Source organism: Calidris pugnax, unplaced genomic scaffold, assembly GCF_001431845.1.
Source record: "Calidris pugnax isolate Ruff unplaced genomic scaffold, ASM143184v1 scaffold357, whole genome shotgun sequence".
NCBI lineage: Eukaryota > Metazoa > Chordata > Aves > Charadriiformes > Scolopacidae > Calidris > Calidris pugnax.
The window spans coordinates 368,446-395,496 of record NW_015091719.1 but is presented as its reverse complement, the minus strand read 5'-3'; the positions used below and the strand labels follow the sequence as shown (position 1 = coordinate 395,496).

Here is a 27,051-nt window from a genome sequence, read left to right as displayed (position 1 = left end):
CTCTGTCCCCTCATCCAGGTCACAAGCTATCTAAGATCAGCTAATGTCGTGCTTATATTCCAGCATCTGCTTTAATCTTTGTCAATTTTCAGGTCTAGATGAGATTCGATACTATTGAACCTGACTAGACCAGAGCAGGCAACTTAAAAGGTTAGTTAAAGAACTCCTTATAACTTGTTTAATCACATATTTATATGCTGGGATACTGACCATGTCTGCCTACAGCCTTGAAGTCTATCTTAAAGTTGGGCCCGTGGGCCCATTTATGTCTGGGATATAAATGTAGGTCCCATTTCACTTGTAAAGGCTGCTGAATAAGAAAGCTCAGCACTTATGCTCCATCTTCAGAGTATGTCAGAGACACAGGAGACTGAGGTTGCTTTTACATCAGGTAGCAAGTGTTTGGATGAACTGCTCCTTCAGCCATTCCTCTCCAACCCCCCTGATGGAACGATGGCTTCGGCTTCCTCCAAATGATCCTTTGGATGGGTCAGGTTCTTGGTTGGCTCCGCTGTTAAGTGTCTCCATGGAAGGGATTTTACTTTTAATAGCATCTCATAACAGTCTTTAAAGAGGTTTATGGCTCAGCCTGATTCCATAGGAAATTGACTGTTCTCTGCTAAATCTCCTAAAGAAACATCGTTATTGGTTCACATAGAATTTCAGCTAGTTCTCCTCAAGCTCTAGAGCCGAGTTAATTGGACATGATTGCCCTATGTTGGAGAATTACAGTTAGATGAGTAATATTAAGCAAAGGAAATAAGAGCTTTCTGTACCTCAGAACATGCTGGGAGTTGCGGGGAGCGGCAGGAAACGGCAGCTCAAAGAAATGTACAGACTGGGCCCACGGAACAGGGTTGATTTAGGGAAGGAGGAAGCTCTTTGTAATTATTCAGGTTTGTAAAACCAGCAGTGCTTTCTAAAGGAGAGCTAGATGGGGTAAAAATAGACTGGAGCCCCGAGTGTTTATAAGAGGCAAAAGTACAAGAAAGAAGAGAAACAGATCGTGGCAGACCTGTGAGACTGCTATTTTTATAATTGCTTTTTTTTTTCCTTTTTTTTTTTTTTTTTTTAAACAAATGCTGCACTGTCATATAGCTACCAAAACCTGAACAAAGTAGTCAGGAAATAAATAGAACAGGATTTCACCAGAATGCATTTGTATTTCCAAATGGAAACTGCATGCTGAAGGCAAGTCCAGTACACTAAAAAAAGGCTGAATGATTAATGGACATGACACTAGTCCACAAGACAAAGATGAGCCCATGTAAAATCACCAAGCAGCTCAAGACACAAAAGCACTGCAAGTGTTTTTGTAGTGTTTATGCAGAGCAGCTCAAACCTTGCTGCTAAATCCTGGAACTCCTGGGTGCTGCTTCCCAATTTACTTCTACCTACAAGCCCATTGGATGGGGTAAAACCTAGAAAAAAATTACCTATAACATAAAACCAGTCTTTATTCCTTAGTACAAGGTTTTATACAGTATGGCCATATTAAAATTGCCAAAATTAAAACTTACTCAGCTAAAGTAAACTTCCTGAGACAACTACAGGTGCCAGCATTCATCTTAAAAACATCTAAGTATGGGTTCAACTGCACTGAGAGGTGCAGTTTTACTGAGATCAGCAGCTCTACTTAAGTCAAGTCACATTTAGGGGAGTGTCTTGAAGGTACTCAAGAACTTCAGGCACCAGGGTGGCACTACCAGTGACATGATGTGATTTGCTATAACAAATAATTGTACTGCTATGTCATGGAAGATTGCGTTCTTTCTCTTAAACCTTATGCATTCAGACAGAGAAAAAAAGCCAGTTCTCCTAAACTTTAAGGATGCTTCTTACAAGTAGCTGGACAAGAAGCTTCTTCCAAGCTTCTTCCAAAAGCTGGACCCCAAGCCGACGTGCAATCTGAGCGTGTCCCCACTTTAACATCTGGGGACCTGATTCTGCAGTCAGTCCTTCATGGTGCACCTCTGATCCCTGCTGGACTGTGCAAGGAGTGATGCACTATTCTGGTTTCCCCAGTCAGGAGTCCTGAGGCTCAGGAACATAGTTCTGCAGCTGGGACTGGCATCAGTCCTAATAGCTGCCTTCCAGTACCTGAAGGGGGCCTACAAGAAGGCTGGGGAGAGCCTATTTACAAGGGGTAATGGCTTTAAACTGGAGAAAAGCAGATTTAGATTAGACATTAGGAATAAGATCGTTACTATGAGGGTGGTGGAGCACTGGAACAGGTTGCCCAGGGAGATGGTTGAGGCCCCATCCCTGGAGATATTCAAGGGGAGGCTCAACGAGGCCCTGGGCAACCTGGTCTAGTTGGGGGTGTCCCTGCTGACTGCAGGGGGGTTGAACTAGATGACCTTAAAGGTCCCTTCCGACCCAGATTATGATTCTATGATCACCACTGTAAAATGGATTTTGCCATGTGTAAGAACTGCAAAATCAGGCAATCTCCTTGGGGCAAAAGCCTTGTAGGGTTGGACTAGATGATCTCCAGCGGTCCCTTCCAACCTCACGTGATTCTGTGATTCTCTAAATGGACTTATTAAGGGCTAAGTGTTTATCTCTGCTCACCGGCACTCGATGAAACATCTGCCAATCTGATCCTGGAGAGTTTCCTTGATGTCAGGCCCCTCTGTTTCTCTCAGCTTGTCCTTGATGAATATCTCCTCCTGGCTTGCCTGGACCTCACCTTGCAGGGTGTCTACTTGCCCAGGGTGCATCCATGAACCACTCGTTGCCTTTAAGTGAGGAGGCAGGCTCTGAAAACGACAAGAGCAGAAAACAAAAGGTATGGATTGAAAGAAACTTAATAGAAACTGGAATGCCAGGTTGACAGTGAATCCAAGCTTTAAGCCTTAATTTATTTGTGCGAAGCCAGGAAAAAAAAAAACCCCCGTGCTCATAAAAAGTGCCTGGATGCACACAATGGTCTATTGTTAGTGTTTCAGCATTAATTAACAACATTGCAATGTACAAAAACAACCCTTCCAGCGTGGGATCCCGGGATCTCAATGAGACAGGTGAGAAAGCTGCTGGTCTGCAAATGCCAACTTTATCCGTGTCAGAAGGGTGCCAGAGATTTTTTTTTAATTGAATTTTCAAATGTTTGGACTTCCCATTGGTACTTTTTAATTAGCCGGTATTGTTTTTAATTTGTTCACTTTAAATTTTTATACGCGCCGCTCGGTCAGCGGTTTCCTGGTATTTTGTTGCAGCTGGTCATATTCCTTGAGGAAATCAACTTCCCTTGAGGAACAACAACAGAAAAAAAAAAAAAAAAAAAAGAATAAACAAACCCCCAAACAGTGTAATAAAACTCGTAGCTCCCCGAGTTTCCCATGATTTGATAACCTTGGCAAGAAAGACCTCTAAGCCACTTTAAAGTCTTACAATAATTTCTGCTTCGTGATTGATTTTACATGTGTACTTTGGGGGAGAAAAATGAAAGTCTTTCTGGTATGCAAATACAGAAGCATGAAAAATACCATCTGCGTGGGTGGTCTGAAACTTTGCATTTTTTTTTTAGTTTGCAATGGTTGATAAAAGTTAAGATGTTCCCAGTGTTTTACGAGCTACTGCTACCTTGGAACTGTAGAGAAAAGTGTATTTTAAAAATTAGTTTGTAAATTAGTTTGTAAATTAGTTTCAGGTTTTTTTGCAGTTCTAGAACAAAGCGTTTTCCACATACTTGGGAAGCAGAAATGGTATTATCTGATAGTGTATGACAAATTTAGTAAGGGATAAAGGAGAAAATTTGATTATCTGGTTTTGTGGTGTGGTTTACTCTTCAGAGTTAGTGACTATCAGTGGCAGCCTCTGTGAATGAAAGCCTAGGACTGTTGGTTTGCATGAAAAAGCTCTATATTCTGGCTTTTCACCTTCAGAATGTATAGAAATTGTCCCTAAACCAGCAGATCTCAACCTAATTTAGCAATACATGCTCCTTGCTCTGGTGATGTATTTTCTCGTGTGCTCCAAGTCCTAATTCCAGAGGTCTCCCACAAAGACAAAAAAGCTTCTATCAAAGATTTGGCCAGCTTTTATTTAAGATCTGTTATTCCGTGCTTTTCCGTGCTTCGACCAGGTTCCAAAAATCACTCACGAGTGCCAAGCAAATCTGGTTTCCGAAAGTACACGGCGGGATTGCACGCTGTCCAAAGTCAGCGCAGAGGCCCTGCTCAGGAAAGCAATTTACTGCCTTCCCTGCATCTGCAACGTGTGACTCGCACGCCGTTAAGGAATTGGTCGAGGCCACCAGTGAGAAAATATTCTGGAGGAATTAAGAAGAGCTGCGTGCTTTTGAAAGCTCTCTTCCTAGGACATAGGACCCAAAATGTTGCCCTTCACTCTGAGATGTTGCCTTCGCTCCTCTTCCAGTTTCCACTAAGTCAAGCCTTTCCAATCTTTCACCTTCACCAGCACAAATACTAAATCACAGAATCACAGAATCTTCTAGCTTGGAAGGAACCTTAAAGATCATCTTGTCCAACCATCAACCTAACTTTGACAAAGAATAGATACCCACACAACAAACAAGGAGCATCATCACTAAACCATACCTCCCAGCACTACATCAACCCCTCTTTTGAACACCTCCAGGGATGGTGCCTCAACCACCTCCCTGGGCAGCCCATTCCAATGCCTGAGAACCCTTTCAGTGAAAAATTTTTTCCTAATATCCAGCCTGAACCTCCCCTGGTGTAACTTCCTCTCCTCATAAGACTTGTTCTCCAGACCCCTCACCATCTTTGTCGCCCTTCTCTGGACCCGCTCCAGCACCTCGATGTCTTTTTTATGGTAGGGGGCCCAAAACTGGACACAGTACTCAAGGTGAGGCCTCACCAGTGCCGAGTACAGGGGGAGCCAGATGGGATGATGCTCTCCCTGGGTTCATTTGGAAACCAGAGGAGGACCCACGAGGCTTGCTTCCCAGATTCCTAGAAACAAGATCCACTTCCGAGTCACAGGAGATAGGACAAGGGGAAATGGCCTCAAGTTGCACCAGGGGAGGTTTAGATTGGATATTAGGAAACAGTTCTTCAAGGAAAGGGTTATCCAGCATTGGAATGGGCTGCCCATGGAAGTGGTTGAAGCACCATCCCTGGAGGTGTTCAAAAGATGGGTAGACATGATCCTCAGGAATATGGTTCAGTAATTTTTATTTCCTGTTTCTCCCTTATTTTTTTGTCGGCTAGGTTGATGGTTGGACTAGGTGATCTTTAGGTCCCTCCAACCTAGACAACTCTGATTCCCTCAAGCATTTTCCCACTCAACTTTTGCTTCGCTATAGGGACTGCTTTACTGAGAAGCTCCCACCAGAGGACTGCTGCCTGGAGGTATGGGTAGCAGGGTTGCTCCTGAAGAGATGAGCCAGCTAGAGCTAGCTAGACTCTTCCATGTCTTCCTATACTGCCGTAGCACAGCCTGAACAGACACTGCATTATGCCCATAGGACAACCTACTAGATTTCCTAACTAGATGCTCACCAGGGGGAACCTGGGAATGGACTGTTTCAATTTGAAATACATTTTCCAGCATGTGAGAAGATAAGGTAAAGAAATCTGGGAGGACAAGAAAGGGGCTAAATGAGTATTTCCATGAGCAAAGGTAGTAGTGGTGAATGTTGATGATGTCTTGCCAGATGGGCAGAAGTTCCTCCATCCTGTTTCCTTTGGGCAAAGAATCAATATTTGAGCCTCGGTCCAAGGGGCACAAGGACATCTCCAGCTTTAGTGGGGCTGATCTGTAGCTGATGGAGAAAAACAGGCTCCTCTACAGCACACATCTGAACGTTTAATGGTGAAATGTCATGAGATGGCTCACCAGATGAACAGCTTACTGGTGTTGGGAAGGGGCAGTTCTCCTTCCACCCCTAACTGCTGGACATGTGGTTCCTCCCTTCTCCTGCACAGGGTCTGGCCCTCACCTGACCCTGCGGTGAACCAGTACAGCTCTCTATAGAAGTTGAAAATAATCCCTTTTATCTCCAACCCCAGCCCGGGTTAATTCTTTCTTCATATAATCATAGAATCATAGAATTGCCCAGGCCGGAAGGGACCTCCAAAGGCCATCTAGTCCGACCCCCCCGCAGTCAGCAGGGACACCCCCAACTAGACCAGGTTGCCCAGGGCCTCATCGAGCCTCTCCTTGAATATCTCCAGGGAAGGGGCCTCAACCACCTCCCTGGGCAACCTGTTCCAGTGCTCCACCACCCTCACAGTGAAGAACCCTCTCCTAATCTGAGGTCAATAAGCCAGCCAAGGAGACAACTGAAGGTCAGAGCCACAGCGAGGGAAGTGGTGAGCAAGTGTGGGACCAGAACCACGTGGAGAGCAGGATGACCACACAGGAGAGCTCCTCTTTGCCATCTCTGAACCTTTTCTCTGCTCAGCTCCCCCTCTGAACCCTCTCCACTGGGTCCTGAGGGGGTGTTTGATGACGGGGCGTTTCACCCATCGCTGTGAATTTACTACCAGCGTGTATCTCATCAGCACTAAAGCCAGACGAGGCAAGAAACATTTAAACTGGCAAGAACGTGCCCACGTGAGCAAGACCAGAAGCAGAAGTTGCTTATCTCTAAAATACAGACCGTATCTCCCCTTGAGTCCAGACTTAGGAAGCTGGTGTGGACGCAGTCCAGGCAGCTCTAAACCAGCTGGCTCGGATGCTGGTAGTAACAGGGCTACAGAACACGCTCTGCTCTGCAAAACCCAGCCAAGCCCTTGAGTAAATATTTGTGCAGCTACTTTTCTGAGCATCATACAGTTATCAACTTATCTGCTGATACCAGTTTACGAGCTGCACTGGAAGCCCTAAGGCTGACGTACAGACATAATCTTGTAGAACAGCTTATGAAAAGAAGCTCTGTTGTGTTTTGCACCCCCCCCCTTTTCTTTTTTCTTTTTTTTTTTTTAATTTTCTTTCTCAAAGACTGCTTTACTACAAGAAAACAAAAGAAACAGGAGCTGCTTCTACCCAGGAGAGTCCAGTTACCCACCTTTGATAACCCACTAAAGAAAGGAATGAAAGAGAAAGATAGTCAGACTCTATCACAGAATCTTAGTGGTTGGAAGGGACCTCTGAGATCATCGAGTCCAAGGACAAAAAAAAACAAAAACAAACAAACAAAAAAACCCCCAAAAACCCACAAACAAAAAAACCACAACCACCACAAAAACAACAAACCCAAAGCCACCACCCACCTACTAAACCCCACACCCACAACCCCACACACTACACCCCACCACAAACCTACAATCTTGGGCACTAGAGCATGCCCTGAAGAGCCATGTCTACCCGGTTCTTAAATCCCTCCAGGGATGGTGACTCCACCACCTCCCTGGGCAGGCTGTCCCAGTGCCTGACCACCCTCTCAGGAAAGTCATTCTTCCTGATATCTCATCTAAACCTCCCCTGCCCCAACTTCAGACCATTCCCTCTGCTCCTGTCATGATTCCCTTGGGAGAAGAGGCCAACCCCCACCTCTCTCCACCCTCCTTTCAGGGAGCTGTAGAGGGCAAGGAGGTCTCCCCTCAGCCTCCTTCTCTCCAAATTAAACATGCCCAGTTCCCTCAGCCTCTCCTCATAGGACTTGTTCTCTAGACCCCTCACCAGCTTGGTGGCTCTTGGCTATGCTCATTTTCCAATCCTACTGAATTAATATTTTCTAAAGTAAGGTATGTGGAAAAGGATTTATTTACATGGAGGAAAAGGCCTCTTGCTGACGTGAAAAGTGCTGTTGCTTGACTGCTTCCACGGCTGGGAAAGCAGAGCTGGCTCATACCTAGATGGCCAGATAAGCTGGGGAGGAAGGGTAGGTGTTGGAGAGGAGCCCAAAAGATAGGACAACGTGGCAGGTACAAGAAGACACTTGATCTGAGCTGGAGCCGACGCTGCCAGGCAAGCTGTTGTGATGAGCAGCAGAGAGATACATCAATAAGAAACGAGATCCTCTGAAGCTGGCCTGGTGGTGGCTGGCCAGTTATAGAATCATAGAATTGCCCAGGCTGGAAGGGACCTCCAAAGGCCATCTAGTCCCACCTCCCCACAGTCAGCAGGGACACCCCCACCTAGACCAGGTTGCCCAGGGCCTCATCGAGCCTCTCCTTGAATATCTCCAGGGAAGGGGCCTCAACCACCTCCCTGGGCAACCTGTTCCAGTGCTCCACCACCCTCACAGTGAAGAACCCTCTCCTCATCTCCAGTCTAAATCTGTTCCCCTCCAGCTTGAAGCCATTGCCCCTCGTCCTGTCACTGCAGGCCTTTCTAAACAGGCTCTCCCCAGCCTTCCTGTAGGCCCCCTTCAGGTACTGGAAGGCTGCTATTAGGTCTCCCCGGAGCCTCCTCTTCTCCAGGCTGAACAACCCCAGCTCCCTCAGCCTGTCCTCGTAGCAGAGGTGCTCCATCCCCCTGATCATCCTTGTGGCCCTCCTCTGGACCCTCTCCATCAGGTCCATGTCCTTCTTATATTGAGGGCTCCAGACCTGCACACAATACTCCAGTTGCCAAACCTGGGGCTCCTCCTGTAGTGCAAAGCTTTGGCAATAGCAGGCTCCAGCTCAGATAGGAAAAAAAATGAAGAGCAGACCTGGCTGTGATAAATGAGTCCTGAAGGACTCGTGGCCGACTAATGTGGAACATACGCATCGTGTCCTGTTTCTGAGTGAAGAACCAGGAGGCTGATGCACGTCAGGAACTGAAGGCTGGCTTCTGTTCTGGAGGAGGAAGAGGAGGAGGAGGCAGGCGCTGAAGGACAGTAAGGAAATCATGCTATTAAGTTACTTAAGTCCACAGTACAGGTGAATGTACAACCAGCCTGACTTTTCCTTCTGTTACTCTGAAATCAATGCAGTTATGGCCAAAAAAAAAATTAAAAAAAAAAAATTGAACTTGAGGAAAATAAGGCTGAGGAAACATCAAAAGAACTTAGAGTACGTGAGCTGAGTAAAATGGAGGGTACCTTAAAAACTGCTTCCCTGGCCTACAAGAACTAATCTGTGCCTTCTAGTATTGCAGATCAACTTTCCATTTGTCCACATGCTTTTTCTGGAGCTCAAAAGAGTTACACCGAGACAACATGATGAGTGATGCTTTTATAGCCCTCGATACTTAATGTGCATGTTAAGGAAGACAAAAGCCAATTTATTTCTAACATCACTTCTCTCAGCGCCGCTAATGTCTCTGCTTCTGAATCAAAGGGAGGCATTCTATGGTAAGACACTAATAAATAGGCTTTCCTTGGGGGGAAGAAGCATTTTCCCATCTTTAAGGAATTTTTTTTTGGCCATGTGAAATTCAAATTTGTTAACTTGCCCTACAAACAGCAACTCATTTAGAAACAAATTACAAATATTAGATGGAGACAGTGAACTTGATAATGCAGTGCTGCCACATCAGTTGTAAAATAATGCATCTTAATGAAGGCTTCCCATGTGAATAAACCATTATATTTACAAGCTTTTCACAGTTAATGACCCAGAACTGGATAACGAAACTCACATTTTTAGTGTGGTCCTCTGTCAGCAAAAGTATACATATTAATAATTGATGTTGCTGTAAAAATAGGACACAATATGAAGATTCCTGAGTTTGTGGGAAAATAGGACTACATGGTCCATTAACTTAAAATGCTTATCTAATGTTTGATGGGCTTTGTCTTTAAAACCCTTGTTTAAATTAATAAGGCAAAATGGACATTTGTCTAAAAGAGAATTTTATTCCCACTCATCAGTCAGAAGTATTCTGACGAGAGAGCGCTCTTGGGTTTCTTCTCTTCCTCACTCCTCCTCCCCTTACCCTCCCCAAAAGAGAATTTAGGTTTCATGAAAGCGGAAGACCCACCAGCAGAAGGAAGGAAGAAGTTCCCTGCACCTCCCAGGTAAGACAAAACAGGATGAAAGTCTCTCTAAGTTCTCCCTTTTCGACTCCGATTGCTCTTCCCTAGCTTGAAAAGCCTGCCTTTCTGCTTAGTCAGCTCAACAGCTCTTTTTCCAACACAGACTGCTTTATTGTTCATTATAAAACACTTAAAGAGGTGTGCAGGCTGGCTGAACATGCTTAAGGCTACAGTTCTCCACACAGGAGGCCCCATGCTGTGGAACTAACTGCTCTTCAATTGTTCCATCACCACTGCGCTCGGAAGGAGAGAGGCAAGTCTTCATTTCCATGAAATAAATACATTTCATTTCCCTTCGTGTTTTAAGGCTAATACTCAGATTCTGCCCGAAAGGTAGATTTACTGCAGTTTTTATTACCGGGTACTTAATTTAGGATGGCTCCTTTCCTTAGACCTGAAACAGGCCCAGTTGGAACACACACAGAATGGTTTTATGGGCCTTCTTCAGTAGATGTTCTGCTACAGACAGTGCTGTCCTTAATTATGACGTTTCAAAAGGTGTACTAGTTGTGTAGTATTTTGCTGCAGATGCTCCTTGTTTGTTGTGTGGGTGTCTATTTTTGTCAGTGAGGTTGACGGTTGGACAAGATGATCTTGAAGGTCCCTTCCAACCTAGAAGATTCTGTGAAAGTAAGTATTTCTAGTAGTCACTTATTTTCACCAGTAGTGAAAGTGAGATATTTATTTTTTTAACATTTAGACTACACGGGCAAATAACGCCCTACAAGCAGACTAAAGGAATTTACCACTTAAATAACTGAGATCCTGTTCTTTGTTCATGACTGTTGTTCTACTGAATTTCAAAAAGTGATCCAAATTATAGAATCATAGAATCACAGAATGGTTTGGGTTGGAAGGGACCTCAAAGATCATCTAGTTCCAACCCCCCTGCCCTGGGCAGGGACACCTCCCACCACACCAGGTTGCTCCAAGCCCCATCCAGCCTGGCCTTGAACCCCTCCAGGGATGGGGCATCTCTAAAAGTTTAATATAGGAGTTAGCTATGTCCTTGTTTCCTTATATTTCCTCAATATATTTTGCCTGCCTGCAGGAAGAATGTATTTTGAAGAGGTCTCTTGTTTTATGGAGATTGTAGTCGTATAGGTTCCATGGTACACAAATGGTGATAGCTGCATCAATTATATGGCTGAATTGCTAAATTAGGTACAAAAAAAAGGAACAACTAAGCAAAATATATTGCTTTCATTAAAGCTTCCCTACTATATGATTCACTTCAATGGCTTTGCCAATTAAAGTAATTGTCATATGCATTCAAACAAAGCATTTGTAGTAAGAGGCCTTGCTAGAAAAATATTGAAAATGGCTGGCTTATAGATTTATATGATATATATATATACATACAAATATTGACATGCAAACTTTTTAATAAGATAAAGAAAATTCGAAGTGAAGAAAGCATTTATATGCATGACCATATAAGTTTATATCATATTGGTTATGTTTATTTCCAATATTATACCTGGGCATGATGTCAAACTTCTACTAAAAATGGCAAGTATGTTTTTGGACTCTGAAAGGCAGTGATTTCATTGTTAGTGTGACTCCAGCCAATGAAAGCCAAATAATTTAGCTGGCTTCTTGCTTCCCAGCATCTATTTCAAGAATAAGCAAGTTTAAAAATTCTATTGAAAACAGGAGAGATTAGTTATCACTGTTTAGATGTATATATATGGCTGGTGAAATAACATATCACTTTGTGCTGACATCTAAACGTCACCTAGGTTGCAAGTAAAACAAAAGTCATTTTAATCTTATTCTTGATAAAAACAGGCCTGGTGTGTACCACTTGTAACTAACCACTTTCAAGAGCTGAAAAAATATTTCAAATTTCACTTGCTTATGGATTTTGCAGTTTGTTAATTCCCATATAATATTTATTTAGCCATAACCTACAATGTTTACACAGAAGCCTATTCTGGGATATGCTAATTTTTTTATTTTTTTATTTTTTTTTCTGACTGGATGAAATGAATTATATTTATCAGGAATTCAAAGAACAAGGAATGTTTGGCAGGCTGTTTTCTCAGATATAAATAAAAGCATTATCCAAGACAACATGCCTAAATTAGGGTATGTTTAAAAGAGGTAAGGAGGAGAGAACAGTTGTTTTATTTCAGACCGCATAGATCTTTTCATGTGAAAAGGGTATAGAAGAAGGAAGAATGGTGGAAATATTACATGAGAAAATGATAGATCAGCATGGTTTGTGCCACTTTCTCTTTGTTAAGGGTTGAAATTATGGAATAGAATGATGTGAGAGCTATGTAATTGTAAATCAACACATGGGTCTGTGAGACAATAAGGTGTTTACGTGTCCAAAGGATACAGGGCTCGGTCCTAGAAATTGTTTAGGCATGTGGAGCACCAATGGCTCCAATGGCATCGATTACTTGTGCTCGTTAAGTGAAAACACGAGCAAGGGGATGTCCTTCAAAGTACTCCTGCCTCAAAGTTGCAACAGTAGGCTGAGAGCCCCTAAACTGGGATGCATTTTTGTCTTTTTGTTTTTGCATTCCTCTGTCCTGAGCTCTTCCAACCCTTCCATAAATCGGTCTGATTGCAAACGGGTTATCCTAACATTTGATGTTAAAACCAGCTCTTCCTCTTCCCAGCATCTGAGATGCTAAGTAGAACTTCTAGCAGGGTCTCCCCTCTTATCATAGAATCATTGAGGTTGGAAGACACCCTTGGGATCATCGAGTCCAACCATCTCCCCTACTCTACAAAGTCCTCCCCTACACCATGTCCCTCAGCACTGCATCTAAACGTCCCTTAAACACAGCCAGGGATGGTGACTCCACCCCCTCCCTGGGCAGCCTGTTCCAATGCCCGACCACTCTTTCTGTGAAAAATTCCTTCCTAATGTTCAGTCTAAACCTCCCCTGTTGGAGCTTGAAGCCGTTCCCTCTCGTTCTATTGTTAATTACCTGTGAGAAGAGACCAGCACCAACCTCTCTACAGCGTCCTTTCAAGTAGTTGTAGAGAGACTAGTTACGAGACTCTGCTAGCAAGAGCGCTGAGGGTAGAGCCATTATTAGACTTGGGGCTGTTTTGTGGTTGCCAAAAACCAGTTCACACCTCCAGTTACCCCAGGCTGATAGCTAGTTTGCACTGAGCAAAACGAAACAACCACAGCAACCTCCAAGGATGGCATTTAATGACAGGGAACCCATAAATGTCAGAAACAGGTGAGTGGGATTACGCGCCGGTTTAAAAACTGGAAAGACAACTACAGCGTCCTTTCAAGTAGTTGTAGAGAGACTAGTTACGAGACTCTGCTAGCAAGAGCGCTGAGGGTAGAGCCATTATTAGACTTGGGGCTGTTTTGTGGTTGCCAAAAACCAGTTCACACCTCCAGTTACCCCAGGCTGATAGCTAGTTTGCACTGAGCAAAACGAAACAACCACAGCAACCTCCAAGGATGGCATTTAATGACAGGGAACCCATAAATGTCAGAAACAGGCGAGCGGAATTACGCACCGGTTTAAAAACTGGAAAGGCAGAACGTTGTTATTGGGCTGTAATGGTAAAATAGTCAGAGCAAGAAAACATAGGGGTTTTTGGACTGTACGTGCATGTTTTCCAGACAATTTAATGTGTTTTTTTTGCACCATCAGCGTGGCTTAAACACAGAATTGTGCCTCAAACATTGGTTATCGTGGTCATGCTGGAGCTGGTAGTAAACAGCATTGTGGCTGTAACGTGAGGAAGATCAGGAAACAGGTCAGGATACAGTTATCAAGATATATGTGCTCTTAGTGGGGCTTGCTTCTCTTTACAAATTAAAGAAGATTTATCGGAGATCTAGAAAAACACGTGCCGAGGGAATCATGCTGCTTCTGCAATTAAGCTTTCATAAATAGCACTAATAATAATAATAATGAGCCTTTACTTTTGAGCCAAGAAAAATCCCTGGAACATAGGCTTCCACTCTGTCATCAAGCAAAAGATGAAACAGAATCAAATTCCTGAAGAGAGATATAAATTTTTCTGAAGCAAGTAGACACTAAAGAAAATAATACTGAATTAAGTAAAAGACTGGACAATTCCTGGTCTTTGTTGCACATACTCCTATATTTTTTTAGGCCAACACAACTGATTTTTTTCAAAAAATCCCACCGTTATTCAACAATTCAGATGGACTAAGCAGTTTTGCAAAGCAGTCTCCCTATGAAAAGCACATAGACATTTTTAAAATAGCTATAAGAGCTATAAGAGAAATGATATTTATTGCGGTCCAAGCCAAGTCTCCTTTGGGATGGACTTGGGAGTAATGGATGGCTGGGTCTTCTAATTTATCTAAGTCGTGCAGCATTAGAAAAGCAAATTCAACATATTTACACATGAAGCTCTTGTGGTCATTTTTTAGAGGGCTGACGTGATCATACATCAAAGGGACTTGACCTTTGGAGCTCAGTGCCTATCTATCAGTGTGAACCAATGCTTGCTTGCCACTCACTTCCTTTGGAGAGACCATGGAAGGGAATGCAGCATGAAAAGTAAAAGGGAAACACAAACGGGGAATTTAAAAGCACTAGAAAGATGAACAGATTTTTTTAAATTTTATTTAGAGGTAGCCATTTTTTCCCCTCCATCCTTTGATTATGTACTTGATAGGGAGTAATGAGTCTGAGTGCAGAGATGCAAACATCAATTCTCTTGCTCCTAAATGCAGGTCAGGAAAGGAATACACTGTATGTGTTTGATTTTAATTCCCTTCATCCCGATGATCATATGGATTTCCTCCCCATAAACCAGGCTATTTACATTCTAGCTTTCAGTTACTCCTACCATCAGCCACCATGAAAAGAGTGCTTGGCTGTGAACCCTCCAATAACTGATACCAGGCTTAGATTTCCTTCCTAAAACTCTAGTTCTAAGACTCAACAGAAACTGTCGTGGGATTTGATAGGAAATGATGCCTTGTTTTGCTAAAGGTATAATTTCTAATTAATCTTCAGTACATCCCAAATATTCACTATTTCAGTTTTGCAGTTAATTAAAATCTGTGGGAATTTTCTTGATCTTAAACAGAGGCAGAATGGGCACCAAAAGCTCTGATTACCTATGCTGGCAACATTTGCTGTTAATGACCAGTAGTAATTAAAGACAATAATCCATAAGGTCCTATCTATATTTAACATGGCAAAACTTTGGTAAATGTACAAGTTACTTTCTATAGGTAAGATTTTAAGATCACTCTTAACTGATAATACATGTTTGTTAAGTGTAGGCTATAGACACAATTAGTTTTCATAAACCTATAACGTAGCTAAGGACAATTCCCCAGGGGTCAGCACTGGGTCCAGCACTGTTCAATACATTCATCAATGACCTGGATGAAGGGATGGAATGTACCCTCAGCAAGTTTGCTGATGATACAAAAACAGGGAGAGGTGGTTGACACACCAGAAGGCTGTACCACCATACGGTGAGACCTGGACAGGCTGGAGAGTTGGGCAGAGAGGAACCTGAGGAACTTCAACAAAGGCAAGTGTAGGGTGCTGCACCTGGGGAGGAATAACCCCCTGCACCAGGACAGGTTGGGGGTGACCTGCTGGAGAGCAGCTCTGAGGAGAAAGACCTGGGAGTCCTGGTGGACAATAGGATGACCATGAGTCAGCAATGTGACCTTGTGGCCAAGAAGGCCAATGGCATCCTGAGGGGCATCAAGAAGAGTGTGGCCAGCACCTTGAGGGAGGTCATCTTGCCCCTCTGCTCTGCCCTGGGGAGGCCCCATCTGGAGCACTGGGACCAGTTCTGGGCTCCCCAGTTCCAGAAGGACAGGGAACTGCTGGAGAGGGTCCAGCAGAGGGCTACAAAGATGATGAGGGGCCTCATGAGCATCTCTCTCATGAGAAGAGGCTGAGGGATTTGGGTCTTTTGAGTCTGGAGAAGAGAAGGCTGAGGGGGGATCTGATCAATGCTTATAAATACTCAAAGGGAGGGTGTCAAGAGGATGGGGCTGGTCTTTTTTCAGTGGTGCCCAGGGACAGGACAAGAGGAAATGGGCACAAACTTGAATAGAAGAAGTTCCACCTCAACATGAGGAGGAACTTCTTTCCTGTGAGGGTGGCAGAGCCCTGGCAGAGGCTGCCCAGAGAAGTGTAAAGAAGTGTAAACTGTAAAGAGTTTATCTTCTGGCTAGGGAGGAAGATGTTGGTGGGAGGAGGTGATGTACCTTCGCTGATTGTGAGAGGAAAGCATCCCTTCTTCTGGGAGGGGTGCTTTCATTTTTTCCTTTCACCTCACACAGTCTAACTGAACGTGGACAGCTGTCCACTTCCCTATACTTTTGCAGCATGACATAAGGAATACTTTGCTTATTTCCATATGGAATTATGGAAATATTGATTTATTAATATGGCAGTCTTAATGTCCCTTCTCCCTTCTCTTGACATACATCTACACTGGCTTGCTAAGGGTTGGGAGAAGAAGCCTTTGCTGCTTTAATTCTACTTCAAGAATAAGGCAGCTCAGGTCTTGGAATTATGAATTAAAAATCGATTTAATAAAATTTCCTTTCCCTGTTATACCAGGGTCAAATTCCCTAGAACCTGGGGCAAATTCCACACTGCCTGTTTCCACATCTGCCATATGTATTGGGCTGTGTATATACAGCACATACACATGCAGGATAAGACAAACTGTGCTACTTCCGTGCCATCCATCATTTCAGTTTAGCTCTGTGTTCCTTAGAGACTCCTTTTAAAATAGGAAGAATCTTAGAAATTAATTTCTCCTCTTCTGCTAAATTACAAAAGTCTGAAAAACAAACAGACTGTGGCATTTTCTATTCTCTAGGCAGCACTGCTTACCATCCCCAGAAATATCATTTCCTCTTCTCTCATTTTCTCTGTTTTCTTGCGCTGGATGTATCCACGGCAAACCTGAATTGTAAACAAAACTCTAATGAGATAAATGGGCCTTGTTACAGCTTCCTTTACGGTGGCAGACACAGGAAAAAACAAATAGAGGAAGGAAAGGCACAATATACAATTGAAACTATTACTCTTTAACAGGTTGCCATCTGCTAGGTTTTTTATTTAGAACAAATTCTGAGGGCTGTTACCCCTTCGTGCTGGTGTATCTAGCTTCTAAATACAACATCAGCAGGGTTTAAAAAGTATTTAGACTGAGCTCTTGTTCTCATCAGGCTGAATTATCTGAATTATTCATGCGTTAAGGACTTTTTCTGGAATTTAGCAGCTATCTCCCTTTCTCATCTTTGCAAGATATGGAACGAACCCTTTCCCTGGAGATCACAGGAAAAGGCATGAATTCCCTGAGATGCACTGGATTCCAAAGGGATGCCAGAAAGAGCAACTAAGGTCATAAAAATCAGAATGGAAAAACAACACGAAGGTTATAAAGTCATCCCACGTTGCCAGTGCAGGACTGTTTCCATTGATCTCGCATGTAGGGTCCTGTCTCATTTTCTTAAGTGGGTTTAAATGATGTATTTCATCTTGTTAGATGTCCAGAAAGCTATCATTTCAGGAAGCTTCCCACCCTCTAAGCTGTGTTTCTGTCTACTGCTGTTCTTCTAAACAAAACATTATTATTTGGTTCTACCAGAACTGTTGTCAAATGAGAGATTTCACCTTTTGAATGCGAGTGGCAGCCTCATCTGGACTTGGACCCATCTGGATCTCCTGCTTAGCTTGTCCTGCTCTCTTATCTTCAAGGTAGATTTGCTTGATGAATGCTGCTCGACAACGGCCTTGGCGAGCCCGTTCTGCAACTTGGATCATTTTAATGGCTTCTTCAAGTGTCATGGCCTTGACAGGTTTCTTCAAGCCAAAAGAGATGGACAAAGCAAAGTATTAGAGTTATGTGTTTTGTTAAGTGCCAACCTCAGCAAACGAAACAAGGAATGAACTTCTTTCAGAAACTTTTTAAGGCAAAAAAAGTCCCTGTCTCCAACAGCAGAGACTTCTGTCTGAGTGCTATCTTGCAATATCTTGGAAGTTTGCTATCTTGAGAGATGTGTTTTTCTGAGGACCTTTAGGAGAAAGTGAACCTGACGTGCTGATGCGTGACAAGGAAAGCCTGGTGGCTACAATGGGATGCAAGGATGGCTCTATATGGCTTATGCATCCTGGTGAACTTTATCTATTGGAGAAAATAAAGACATAAGGAACCATAGGACTTTGTCCTATTAAAAGGAGAATTTCTTAGGCTATGGAATGTCTTCCTTTTACTTTTCTGAAGAGCTGAGTTTCTGGATGTGCTGCTGGGACCCCAGCTCTCTTGCTCAATGGAAGGATAGACTGTTCTGGGCAAGCCTAGGTCTGGTCAACCCAGGCCCAAATAGAACCACTTTCCCCACTTGGGGAAAAAATATATCAGAACAGTGCAGCTGGAGAGAGGGACTCCCTCTTCTCACTCCTGAGAACTCTTGTTAACCCTTCATGCTCCTCATGGAAAAGTTGAATTATTGTCCTTTCTTGATGCTAATGCCCTGACTGGAGACATTCAGGGTACTGGACTCATACTGCATGAGATTATTTCATTCATGTTCATGGAATCCCCAGTTCAAGAAGGACAGGGAACTGCTGGAGAGGGTCCAGCAGAGGGCTACAAAGATGATGAGGGGCCTGGAGCATCTCCCTTACGAGGAGAGGCTGAGGGACTTGGGTCTCTTTAGTTGAGAGAAGAGAAGGCTGAGGGGGGATCTGATCAATGCTGATAAATACTTCAAGGGAGGGTGTCAGGAAGATGGGGCTGAGGAGGACCTTCTTTGCTGTGAGGGTGGCAGAGCCCTGGCAGAGGCTGCCCAGGGAGGTGGTGGAGTCTCCTTCTCTGGAGACATTCAAACCCCACCTGGACACGTTCCTGTGGGACCTGCTCTGGGTGGCCCTGCCCTGGCAGGGGGTTGGACTAGATGATCTCCAGAGGTCCCTTCCCACCCTTGTGATTCTGTGTTTCTCTTGTGGTTGCAGTCCTGGACCCTGCCAGAGCCCAGAGTGCAAGAGCCCGGTGCTCTCAGGTGAGCTGGCTGCACACCAGATCATCCCATCTGTAAAGGATGCCATACTGGAAAGAGGTAAGTGCAGTGGGGAAACAAAAAGGCTTCAAGATGTAACGTGCTGAAACAGAGAATTCCACAGATAAACGTCAGAATGTTAGAAGAGCAGAGAATTTGCCTGAGATTTACTGGGGAGGCCAAGAGGACCACAGCTGCCATTAGAGTAATCCAGCAGAGAACCTGTGCTCTGTTTGACTGGTGCTGCTTCTTTCCCTGGAGCCTTCCCACCATCACTTTGTGGGACCAGTACCTACACTTCCCCCACCAGCACGATTACTGGTGGAGAATTCAATGACTGGGACAGCGTGGCAGTTTGACCAAGTGGTCTGATGTGGACTCTTACGGTTATAATATGAATATTATATATGATTATGATATTATATATACTATATATGATTATAATATTACATATAATATTATATATAAGCATATATATATGATTATAATATTAAATATGAATCTAAGTCATCCAGACAGGTAGGCACAGCTGCTTATTTCAGGAGGTTAGCAACAACCGCTTGCAGGCGATGCCCTACTTCCAAAAAACCAGAAGTCTATCAAATCCAGATCACTGGAGTGCTCAGGCACTTCTCTGTAATGACTTTTGCTCTGCTAAAACTCAATTTTTTCCTCCTCCTAGCAGCTGCAGCTCTGTAGCTGCACAGAAGAGACTGCAGTCATTGTTCAGAGGTTATAAACAACTAAATACTAACAGTTGCGCTGACCCGAACTCTGATTTTTTTGGCCTGTTCCAGCAAAGAATCCCGGTCCAATAAAACTTGATTTCAGTAGGACTAATTATGTGATGAGAGTTAGCTAGACAAATAAAGCACCTACTAAACTTGGCCAAAGTGCTGCCCTTTCCCTGACACTCTCAGGCACACATAAAGCAGAGTCGACTCATTTCGGTCCTCACCAGGCTCAAGATGTGACTGGGTGTTGTTACAGAGGAAAATTTAATCTTACTTTTTTTTTTTTTTGGGTGCCTTAATCTGTAAAAAGATTTTTACTTCCTAACTGCTCTAAAAATACTTTTCACTTCAGTGGCTCATGCGTTCAGACACGGGGCAATAAACTTAAAAAGTTAAGCCTGCTGCTGTGCAGGTGTGTGGTGTGCTCACCTCTGTCTGCAATCCAGCATTCAGCAAAATCTCATCCAGGATTTTCTCCCTCTGCTGCAGGACTTCCAGCTTTTCTTTAATGAAATACCTTGGTATAGGTACTTCTATGTCTTCCTGGAGGAAGAAATAGTCACAAGATGCTTTTTAGAACTGCATTAAAATCCCATTATTTACCTTTACAAAGCGATTAAATAGGACTGAGATTGAACACCCCAACACTCCAAAATATTCAGCAATCTTTGTAACAGCTGCTGAGCTATTACTTGAGGCCTAATTCAACAAAAACAAATAAATCAACCCAGTTTCTGAACCACGGCAGCCCAGAAATCTTTCTTTTTTATAATAGCTCGATTATATTATCAAACTGTTAAAATATTTGGCAGGGTTGCCAGAAATTTCAGCATGATTTCCACTCTGGTTGTATGATCATCCCACTTCTTTTTTTTGGTTTGTTTCTTTTTTTTTACTCAACATGAAAAATAGCTCTGTTCTCTTGCATTTTGCTTTAGCCATTATAAGGAACCAAACCACAATTCTGTTCATCTACAGGTGTTTATACCAGCAGCCAAACTGTCCCTGTTTGTGATGGTGGTATCTCGGTGACTTCTCAACATCAGGTATGATTAGAATTGGCTGTCTTTACTCACTTCTGTTGTTAAAAAGATGTCACTGATTCACATTTCTACCGATTCTTCTCCTGTGGAATTTCACTCTTATTGAGAAATGAAAAAAAAAGAGATAGGCAGGCCAAAAAATTCCCCCAAAAGTTACGATGCTGCGGAGTGGCATAACCTGTTCTTTGTACCGTATTGAAGACTGGAGACAACTCTTCAAAAATAATCACTGGCAAGTATATTTCTTTAGGGAGGGGAATGTGTCTTCATTATCCTGGTCCACACGGGTGCCATGTTCCCTGTATAATGTTTCAGGAACTTCTGGAGTTCCCTGGAGGGCCTGGTGGAGCTGGGCAGTATGGTTGCCCTGTTGTGCTACTCACGAGGAGTTCCACAGTCAAGTCACACAATAAGTTGTCCCCAGTTATATGTGGACACGTGGTCCTTTGGGCCAAGGAGCCTAAGAGAGGTACAAGACTTGATGCTGCGCTACCAGTGCGCTCTCTCTTCTGTCTGCTGTGGAAACTGGTGGCCTTGGACCTGCTCAGGGAGACCTTCGACTTGATTCTTTGCAGCCTCAGTGCCAACTCTATTATAGCAGCAAAAGAAAGCTTCCAAGCAGGACTGTGTTTATCCCTCGTGATTTTATCAACGCAGAGGTCTCGTCTGCCAAAGTTTCTAAATATTTGTCTTGTTAAGCCCCCTGTTTGCACCTCCTGTCATCCTTGACTGTTGATGGAAATGACTATAGATTGTACTTTCTGGGCAACCTGGTCTAGTTGGGGGTGTCCCTGCTGACTGCGGGGGGGTTGGACTAGATGGCCTTTGGAGGTCCCTTCTGGCCTGGGCAATTCTGTGATTCTATACATCAGGCAGCCCTCACCCCTGGAGGTGGAATATGCTCCTGCCTCCTTTATACTACCAGATTTCTTATTTTAGTGGGTCATTGTACTACAAACAAATAGACCAGACGATGCAAATTTCAGCATTACTTGTGATCTGTGCAAAAGGCCTGAAGCCAGGCTGATTCACAGTGATGCAAAGGGCAGACTCAAGTGGACTGCACCTTGGTTATCAGTTGTCCATCTTCTATCTAATCCCACACTAAAATTAGGGAGAGTCACGCTGCTGTAATTAACAGTGAAGCTGCCTAAATTAATATGGCTTCATGTTTAGGACATGTTGCAAGTGAAAGATCCACAGAGCACGTGCTGCTACAGAGATGGAGAAATGCAACACACTCATCAAGCAGATCAGCTTTTAAAATCTTGCTGCAGTATCTAATGCTCATCATTGATCAAATATACTCTGATCATTAACAAAAATGCCCTAAGTACTGATCAGCCAGTACACCAGTGAACGTGCAGGAAACTAAATTACTGGGTGGAACTTCCCAGACTGTAAGTAAATGTGACTGTCATTAAAACACAGGACAGGCAAAATTCCTATGACTTTTCTCATAATGGAGGTAGACCTACCGGGAGAAGCTTTAGATCTTCCAGGATATTGTCAATGTAATGAAACTCTGAGTTCTCCAGCCCCACCATCTCTTTTTTCATCTCCAGGATCCGGCCAATCACGCCATCTAGCACTTGCCGAATCACTGCCCGCTTCTGCTGGTGAAGGAGTTGGTCGTGGGCCGTCTCCAAATTTCGGAAGATTTGCATGTATTTGATGTAGGAACCGGCCAACATCTTGAATGCTTTCACGTGGTCCTTCTCTGGCTGGAGGAACTCTTCTCTTTCTCTCTGGAGCTGGACGTCGAGGTCTTTCTGGGCATCTGTCCACATCTTATTGTAAGTGCTAATTGAAAAGAGGAGACTACGTTAACCTGACATGAAAGCAAGAGCTAGCATGCAATGATGCCAGGGACCTATGTGTGTGGATTGCCCAAAAAAGCAAGGCTGGAAATGTGGGCCATTATATTTATAAAGAGATTTTAGCTACAATGTATTTTAAAAGCCGTTAGCAAGAGTTTTTTTTCTTTTTGATCGTTTTTAAAAAAAAAGGAATCTTAAAATGCTGTTTTGTTAATGAGAGCTTTGAAGTTAAAAACTTTTCAACTCCATCCTTAATATGCCTGAAGCATCCTTGAACGCTTGAAAATACGACCCCCCCAGTAGTGCCACGAGTTTCATTCAATTGTATTAATTGAGAAGATGATTTAGGAGAAAAGGTGTCTCCCCCCAAAGCACTTCTGAGGGGTGATGGGTGTCTTTGAGGTCTCTTCGTGTTTGGGATGAGGACCAATTGCTGTTTCTAAAGTGTGTGTTCCTTTTCTGCCTTTCTGAAGTGGTTGCTCAGAGCTAATTGTAGGGTAAGGGCTATATTGGTGCCAATGCTAAAGTGTAGCTGCAGGTGCTATTTAAAACGTGAAATAAGAAAAGAATTTAGTTCATTTCTATCGCAGTAACTGTTGGCACTCCCAGCAGTTGCTACACATCTGGCCTAGTGGGTAGGGGACTATGTGACATGGAAGATGTCACCTAAGGCCAGCTGCATTTCCAGAAGTGATAATGCTGTTTACTTGGTAGTTTTGGTAGGAATAGGTGGAGCTCTGATGTATGGATGTATGGCTGTTGGTGGTGTTCCATGGTACAAGAAGATCAGTGCAGAATATGATGGGAAATGACCCTAAAGGAACCAGAAATTGACTCTGGGCAATGACACTTTTATTCAGACCATAGCTCAGGTAACAGGTTTGTCACTGAAAGATGCTAACATCTGTGGTACCCAAAGACCCTTTCATGTCTTGTTCTGCTTCGTAACCTCTCTTTGCTTGGGGAGACTCTCTTGGGGGAGTGACAGGCACCAAAAAATCTCACATCTCTGAAAAATGCTTTTCTACCAGCAGAGCTAAGACATTTCTTCTGCACTGAGACTCAGTTATGCTGGGAGAAAAACAGTTTCTTGATTCACGTTGACAGGTTTGTAGGAGGAGGGGAAAACGGTGGGCTACGGTAACAGGCAAAGATGACTTCTCTTTCTTAGACCTTTTTTAGGTCTAAGAGGCCATGGGCCTCAATGGTGCAATCTAGACCCATCCACATGCTCCACCTTGCCATCGCCTGCTGTTCCTACAGCCTCTCAAGGAAGGATGAAGACAGTAAAAGTCCCTGCCAGCATTCAATGAGCATTCAGAGGAGACCTCTTGCTGGTCTGAGTGACTGTGTATTAATTCTAGCAAGAAAACTGGGCAGCTGTTCATGTTGCTCATGCTTGATAATAAATTAGAGCTCTGTAAGCTGACTGTACCATTCCTGATCTTGGAGGACAGAATGACCCAAGGCTTGTCCTGCAGTGGGGTGGAGAGGAAAAACTCCAGCCCAGAAGTGGCCTGAGCACTGGGTGTGTGCTGCACATCCAGGATGCTGCCAGGACTCCCTGCAGCAGTCAGCAAAAAAACAACACCAACAATCTTAACCCTGCTATTGAATTTGCGCCATTAACATTTAAAAGTGCGTATTATAGTTTTCAGCTGATCTGAGTTTCTGCAGGATGCAGCTGGTCTGGCTTTTCCTAATGCCTCTGCAGCCCACCCAGGTCCTTCCCCTTCCTTTTTTCCTTCTTCATTTACATCCCATTGCAGCACCCCAACCACTCAATTGCAGCAATTAACCCAGGTGCAGGAGATAAACAAAATAAAACCAGCAGAGTGGAGAAGAGGGGTATAAACAAGGCTGATGTTAGCTTTGACCTAACTGCTCTGCTGGTGGATCAATGGGAGATTTTGCGAGCTTCCTCTGAAGTCAGGACGTGGAAGAACATACATTGGAGGTGGGTGTTGAGGTTCAACGAGGCCAAATGCTGGGTCCTGCATTTTGGTCACAATAACCCCAAGAAACGCTACAGGTTTGGGGAAGAGTGGCTGGAGCTGCCTGGCAGAAAAGGACCTGGGGGTGTTGGTGGACTGTCGGCTGAACATGAGCCAGCAGTGTGACCAGGTGGCCAAGAAGGCCAACAGCATCCTGGTCTGGATCAGGAACAGCGTGGCCAGCAGGAGTAGGGCAGTGATGGTGCCTCTGGACTGGGCACTGGTGAGGCCTCACCTCGAGTGCTGTGTTTAGTTCTGGGCCCCTCACTACAAGAAGGACATTGAGGTGCTGGAGCGTGTCCAGAGGAGAGCCACCAAGCTGGTGAGAGGTCTGGAGAACAAGTCCTACGAGGAGAGGCTGAGGGAACTGGGTATGTTCAGTTTGGAGAAGAGGTGGCTGAGGGGAGACCTCATTGCCCTCTCCAACTCCCTGAAAGGAGGCTGGAGAGAGGTGGGGGTTGGCCCCTTCTCCCAAGGGAATCATGACAGGAGCAGAGGAAATGGTCTGAAGTTGGGGCAGGGGAGGTTTAGATGAGATATCAGGAAGAGTGACTTTCCTGAGAGGGTGGTCAGGCCCTGGAATGGCCTGCCCAGGGAGGTGGTGAAGTCACCATCCCTGGAGGTATTTAAGAACTGTGTAGAGGTGGCACTTCAGGGCATGCTCTAGTGCCTGAGATTGTGGGGGTCTTTTGTGTGTGTGTGTATGGATGGACTCTGTGACCTCAGAGGTCCTTTCCAACCATGAAGATTCTGTGATTCTGAGGTTCACGGGGCCTTCCAGCACAGAAGGGAACAGCGTGGTATTGTACTTGCTTGGCTGTGCCATCGGACAGCGGGGAGGTTATAAATCTCTGAGGAAGCCTAGCCCTGAAGGTTGTCCCCACAACCATACTGGAGACAACAGATTGTACCACAAGGAGCACCGACGCTGTGATTGTCCACTCCAATTTACAATTACCTCCCTTTCTGCCTCCTCTGACTGAGGAATGTCAAATGGTTCCTCCTGCCGAGCCAGCCGATATCCAGTTTCTTTTTTTTATATTTTTAATGACTTTGTGAGGGAGGAGGGAGACGGAGTGTGCTAGCCCTTCAGAGTATGTTAACATAAAGCAATATAGATGGAATATAATTGCTTCCATAAAGCATTAGTTTATCAGATAAGCGTTAAGATGATCGCAAGCACGTTGCTGCGGGTCAGATGTTAAGACTATGGATATTATGGTATGTTTTTAGCTTTTGTAGCGGCGGCGTTTGGCGTGAGGGCAAAAGAAGGGGCAGGTCCACCAGAAAATGAAGTATTGGAGGAAAAAAATTGATGTGGAACAGCTAAATTTTCAGCTGTGATAAGTTGTGTACCTACTGCGGTCAGGGTGACTGATACCCTGCAGGGACCTGGCCCTAGTTCATTAGGCACGTCATGGGGAAGAGCAGACACTTGATAATTGGACTATGCAAACAGAAATGTGATTTGAGTGTTTCTTTGGTTCACCCGGATTAAAAACTAAAGGACACACGTACAGGCATTTGCTTCCCCTCCCCAAAACAGGCTTCTTGATGTGGAACAGCTAAATTTTCAGCTGTGATAAGTTGTGTACCTACTGCGGTCAGGGTGACTGATACCCTGCAGGGACCTGGCCCTAGTTCATTAGGCACGTCATGGGGAAGAGCAGACACTTGATAACTGGACTGTGCAAACAGAAATGTGATTTGAGCTTTTATTTGGTTCACCCCGATTGAAAACTAGAGGACACACGTACAGGCATTTGTTTCCCCTCCCCAAAACAGGCTTAAAATAACTGTTTGGGGTTTTATTGATGTCCAGATGGGAGCCCTTCTGGAGCAGTTTGAAGGATGAGATGTGCTTGGTGTTGATAGCCCTTTCTGGGGGACTTGGCAGAGCTGCTATAATCCTGAGGAGCCCTTCAGCTTTGGAGACAAACGTGTTCAAGGGTAGTCAGAAGGAGTAATGCATGTCTTCAAGGTTATGTGTTAAAAGCAAGGATAAGAGGACAAAAAAATGGACAGGACCTGACTCTCCATGCCTGTTAATCAGCGTGCAATCCCTAAGTCTCTATTTCGGTTTTTACCTATTTATTTGCTTAGTCTCCCTTTGCATCAAGTTGTAAAATCTCTCAAAATCGCTTCCACGCACTGAAGCCACCTTGAGTGTGATGGCTTTTTATTTACTGTTACTGGTTCATCTCACAGGCTTGATCCTGTTCTGTAAAGGGTAGGTCGTGAGCTCTATCTGTGCCTGAGGATGATATTGAATCAGAATTAGATTGGATTAGAGCATCTAACTAGCCTACTAGAGCAGGTAACCAGCAGGGCTGAGCATAGTTGTCCCACTCAAGGCGTAATATTATTAAATCCTGTAAAAGAAAGCAGTCTTTCTCAATCTCTACATGTGTGTAGCAGTATATGTAATGCTGCAAATTGTCATAGCAACTATGAAATAGGAACGTTGCAGGGAAAAGAAGCAAGGCTGTAATGGGATGAGGAAAAAAACCACACAGTGACACCACCAAAGAGTGGTGCTGGATGGAGTTAAA

General features: G+C 44.1%; 1 protein-coding gene across 1 annotated transcript in view; it reads right to left on the bottom strand.

The window, feature by feature from the left end:
- Nucleotides 1-27,051, bottom strand: part of IQCA1 (IQ motif containing with AAA domain 1) — a gene marked incomplete at its 3' end in the record, with an annotated part of 138,928 nt that overhangs the window by 98,830 nt on the left and 13,047 nt on the right. Inside the window, exons 2-6 of the mRNA XM_014961996.1 lie at nucleotides 22,164-22,488; nucleotides 20,072-20,185; nucleotides 17,524-17,712; nucleotides 16,738-16,809; nucleotides 2,575-2,762 (exon numbers count right to left, since the gene is read on the bottom strand). Coding sequence (XP_014817482.1) covers nucleotides 2,575-2,762; nucleotides 16,738-16,809; nucleotides 17,524-17,712; nucleotides 20,072-20,185; nucleotides 22,164-22,488 — 888 coding nt within the window. The remainder of the gene's footprint in view (nucleotides 1-2,574; nucleotides 2,763-16,737; nucleotides 16,810-17,523; nucleotides 17,713-20,071; nucleotides 20,186-22,163; nucleotides 22,489-27,051) is intronic.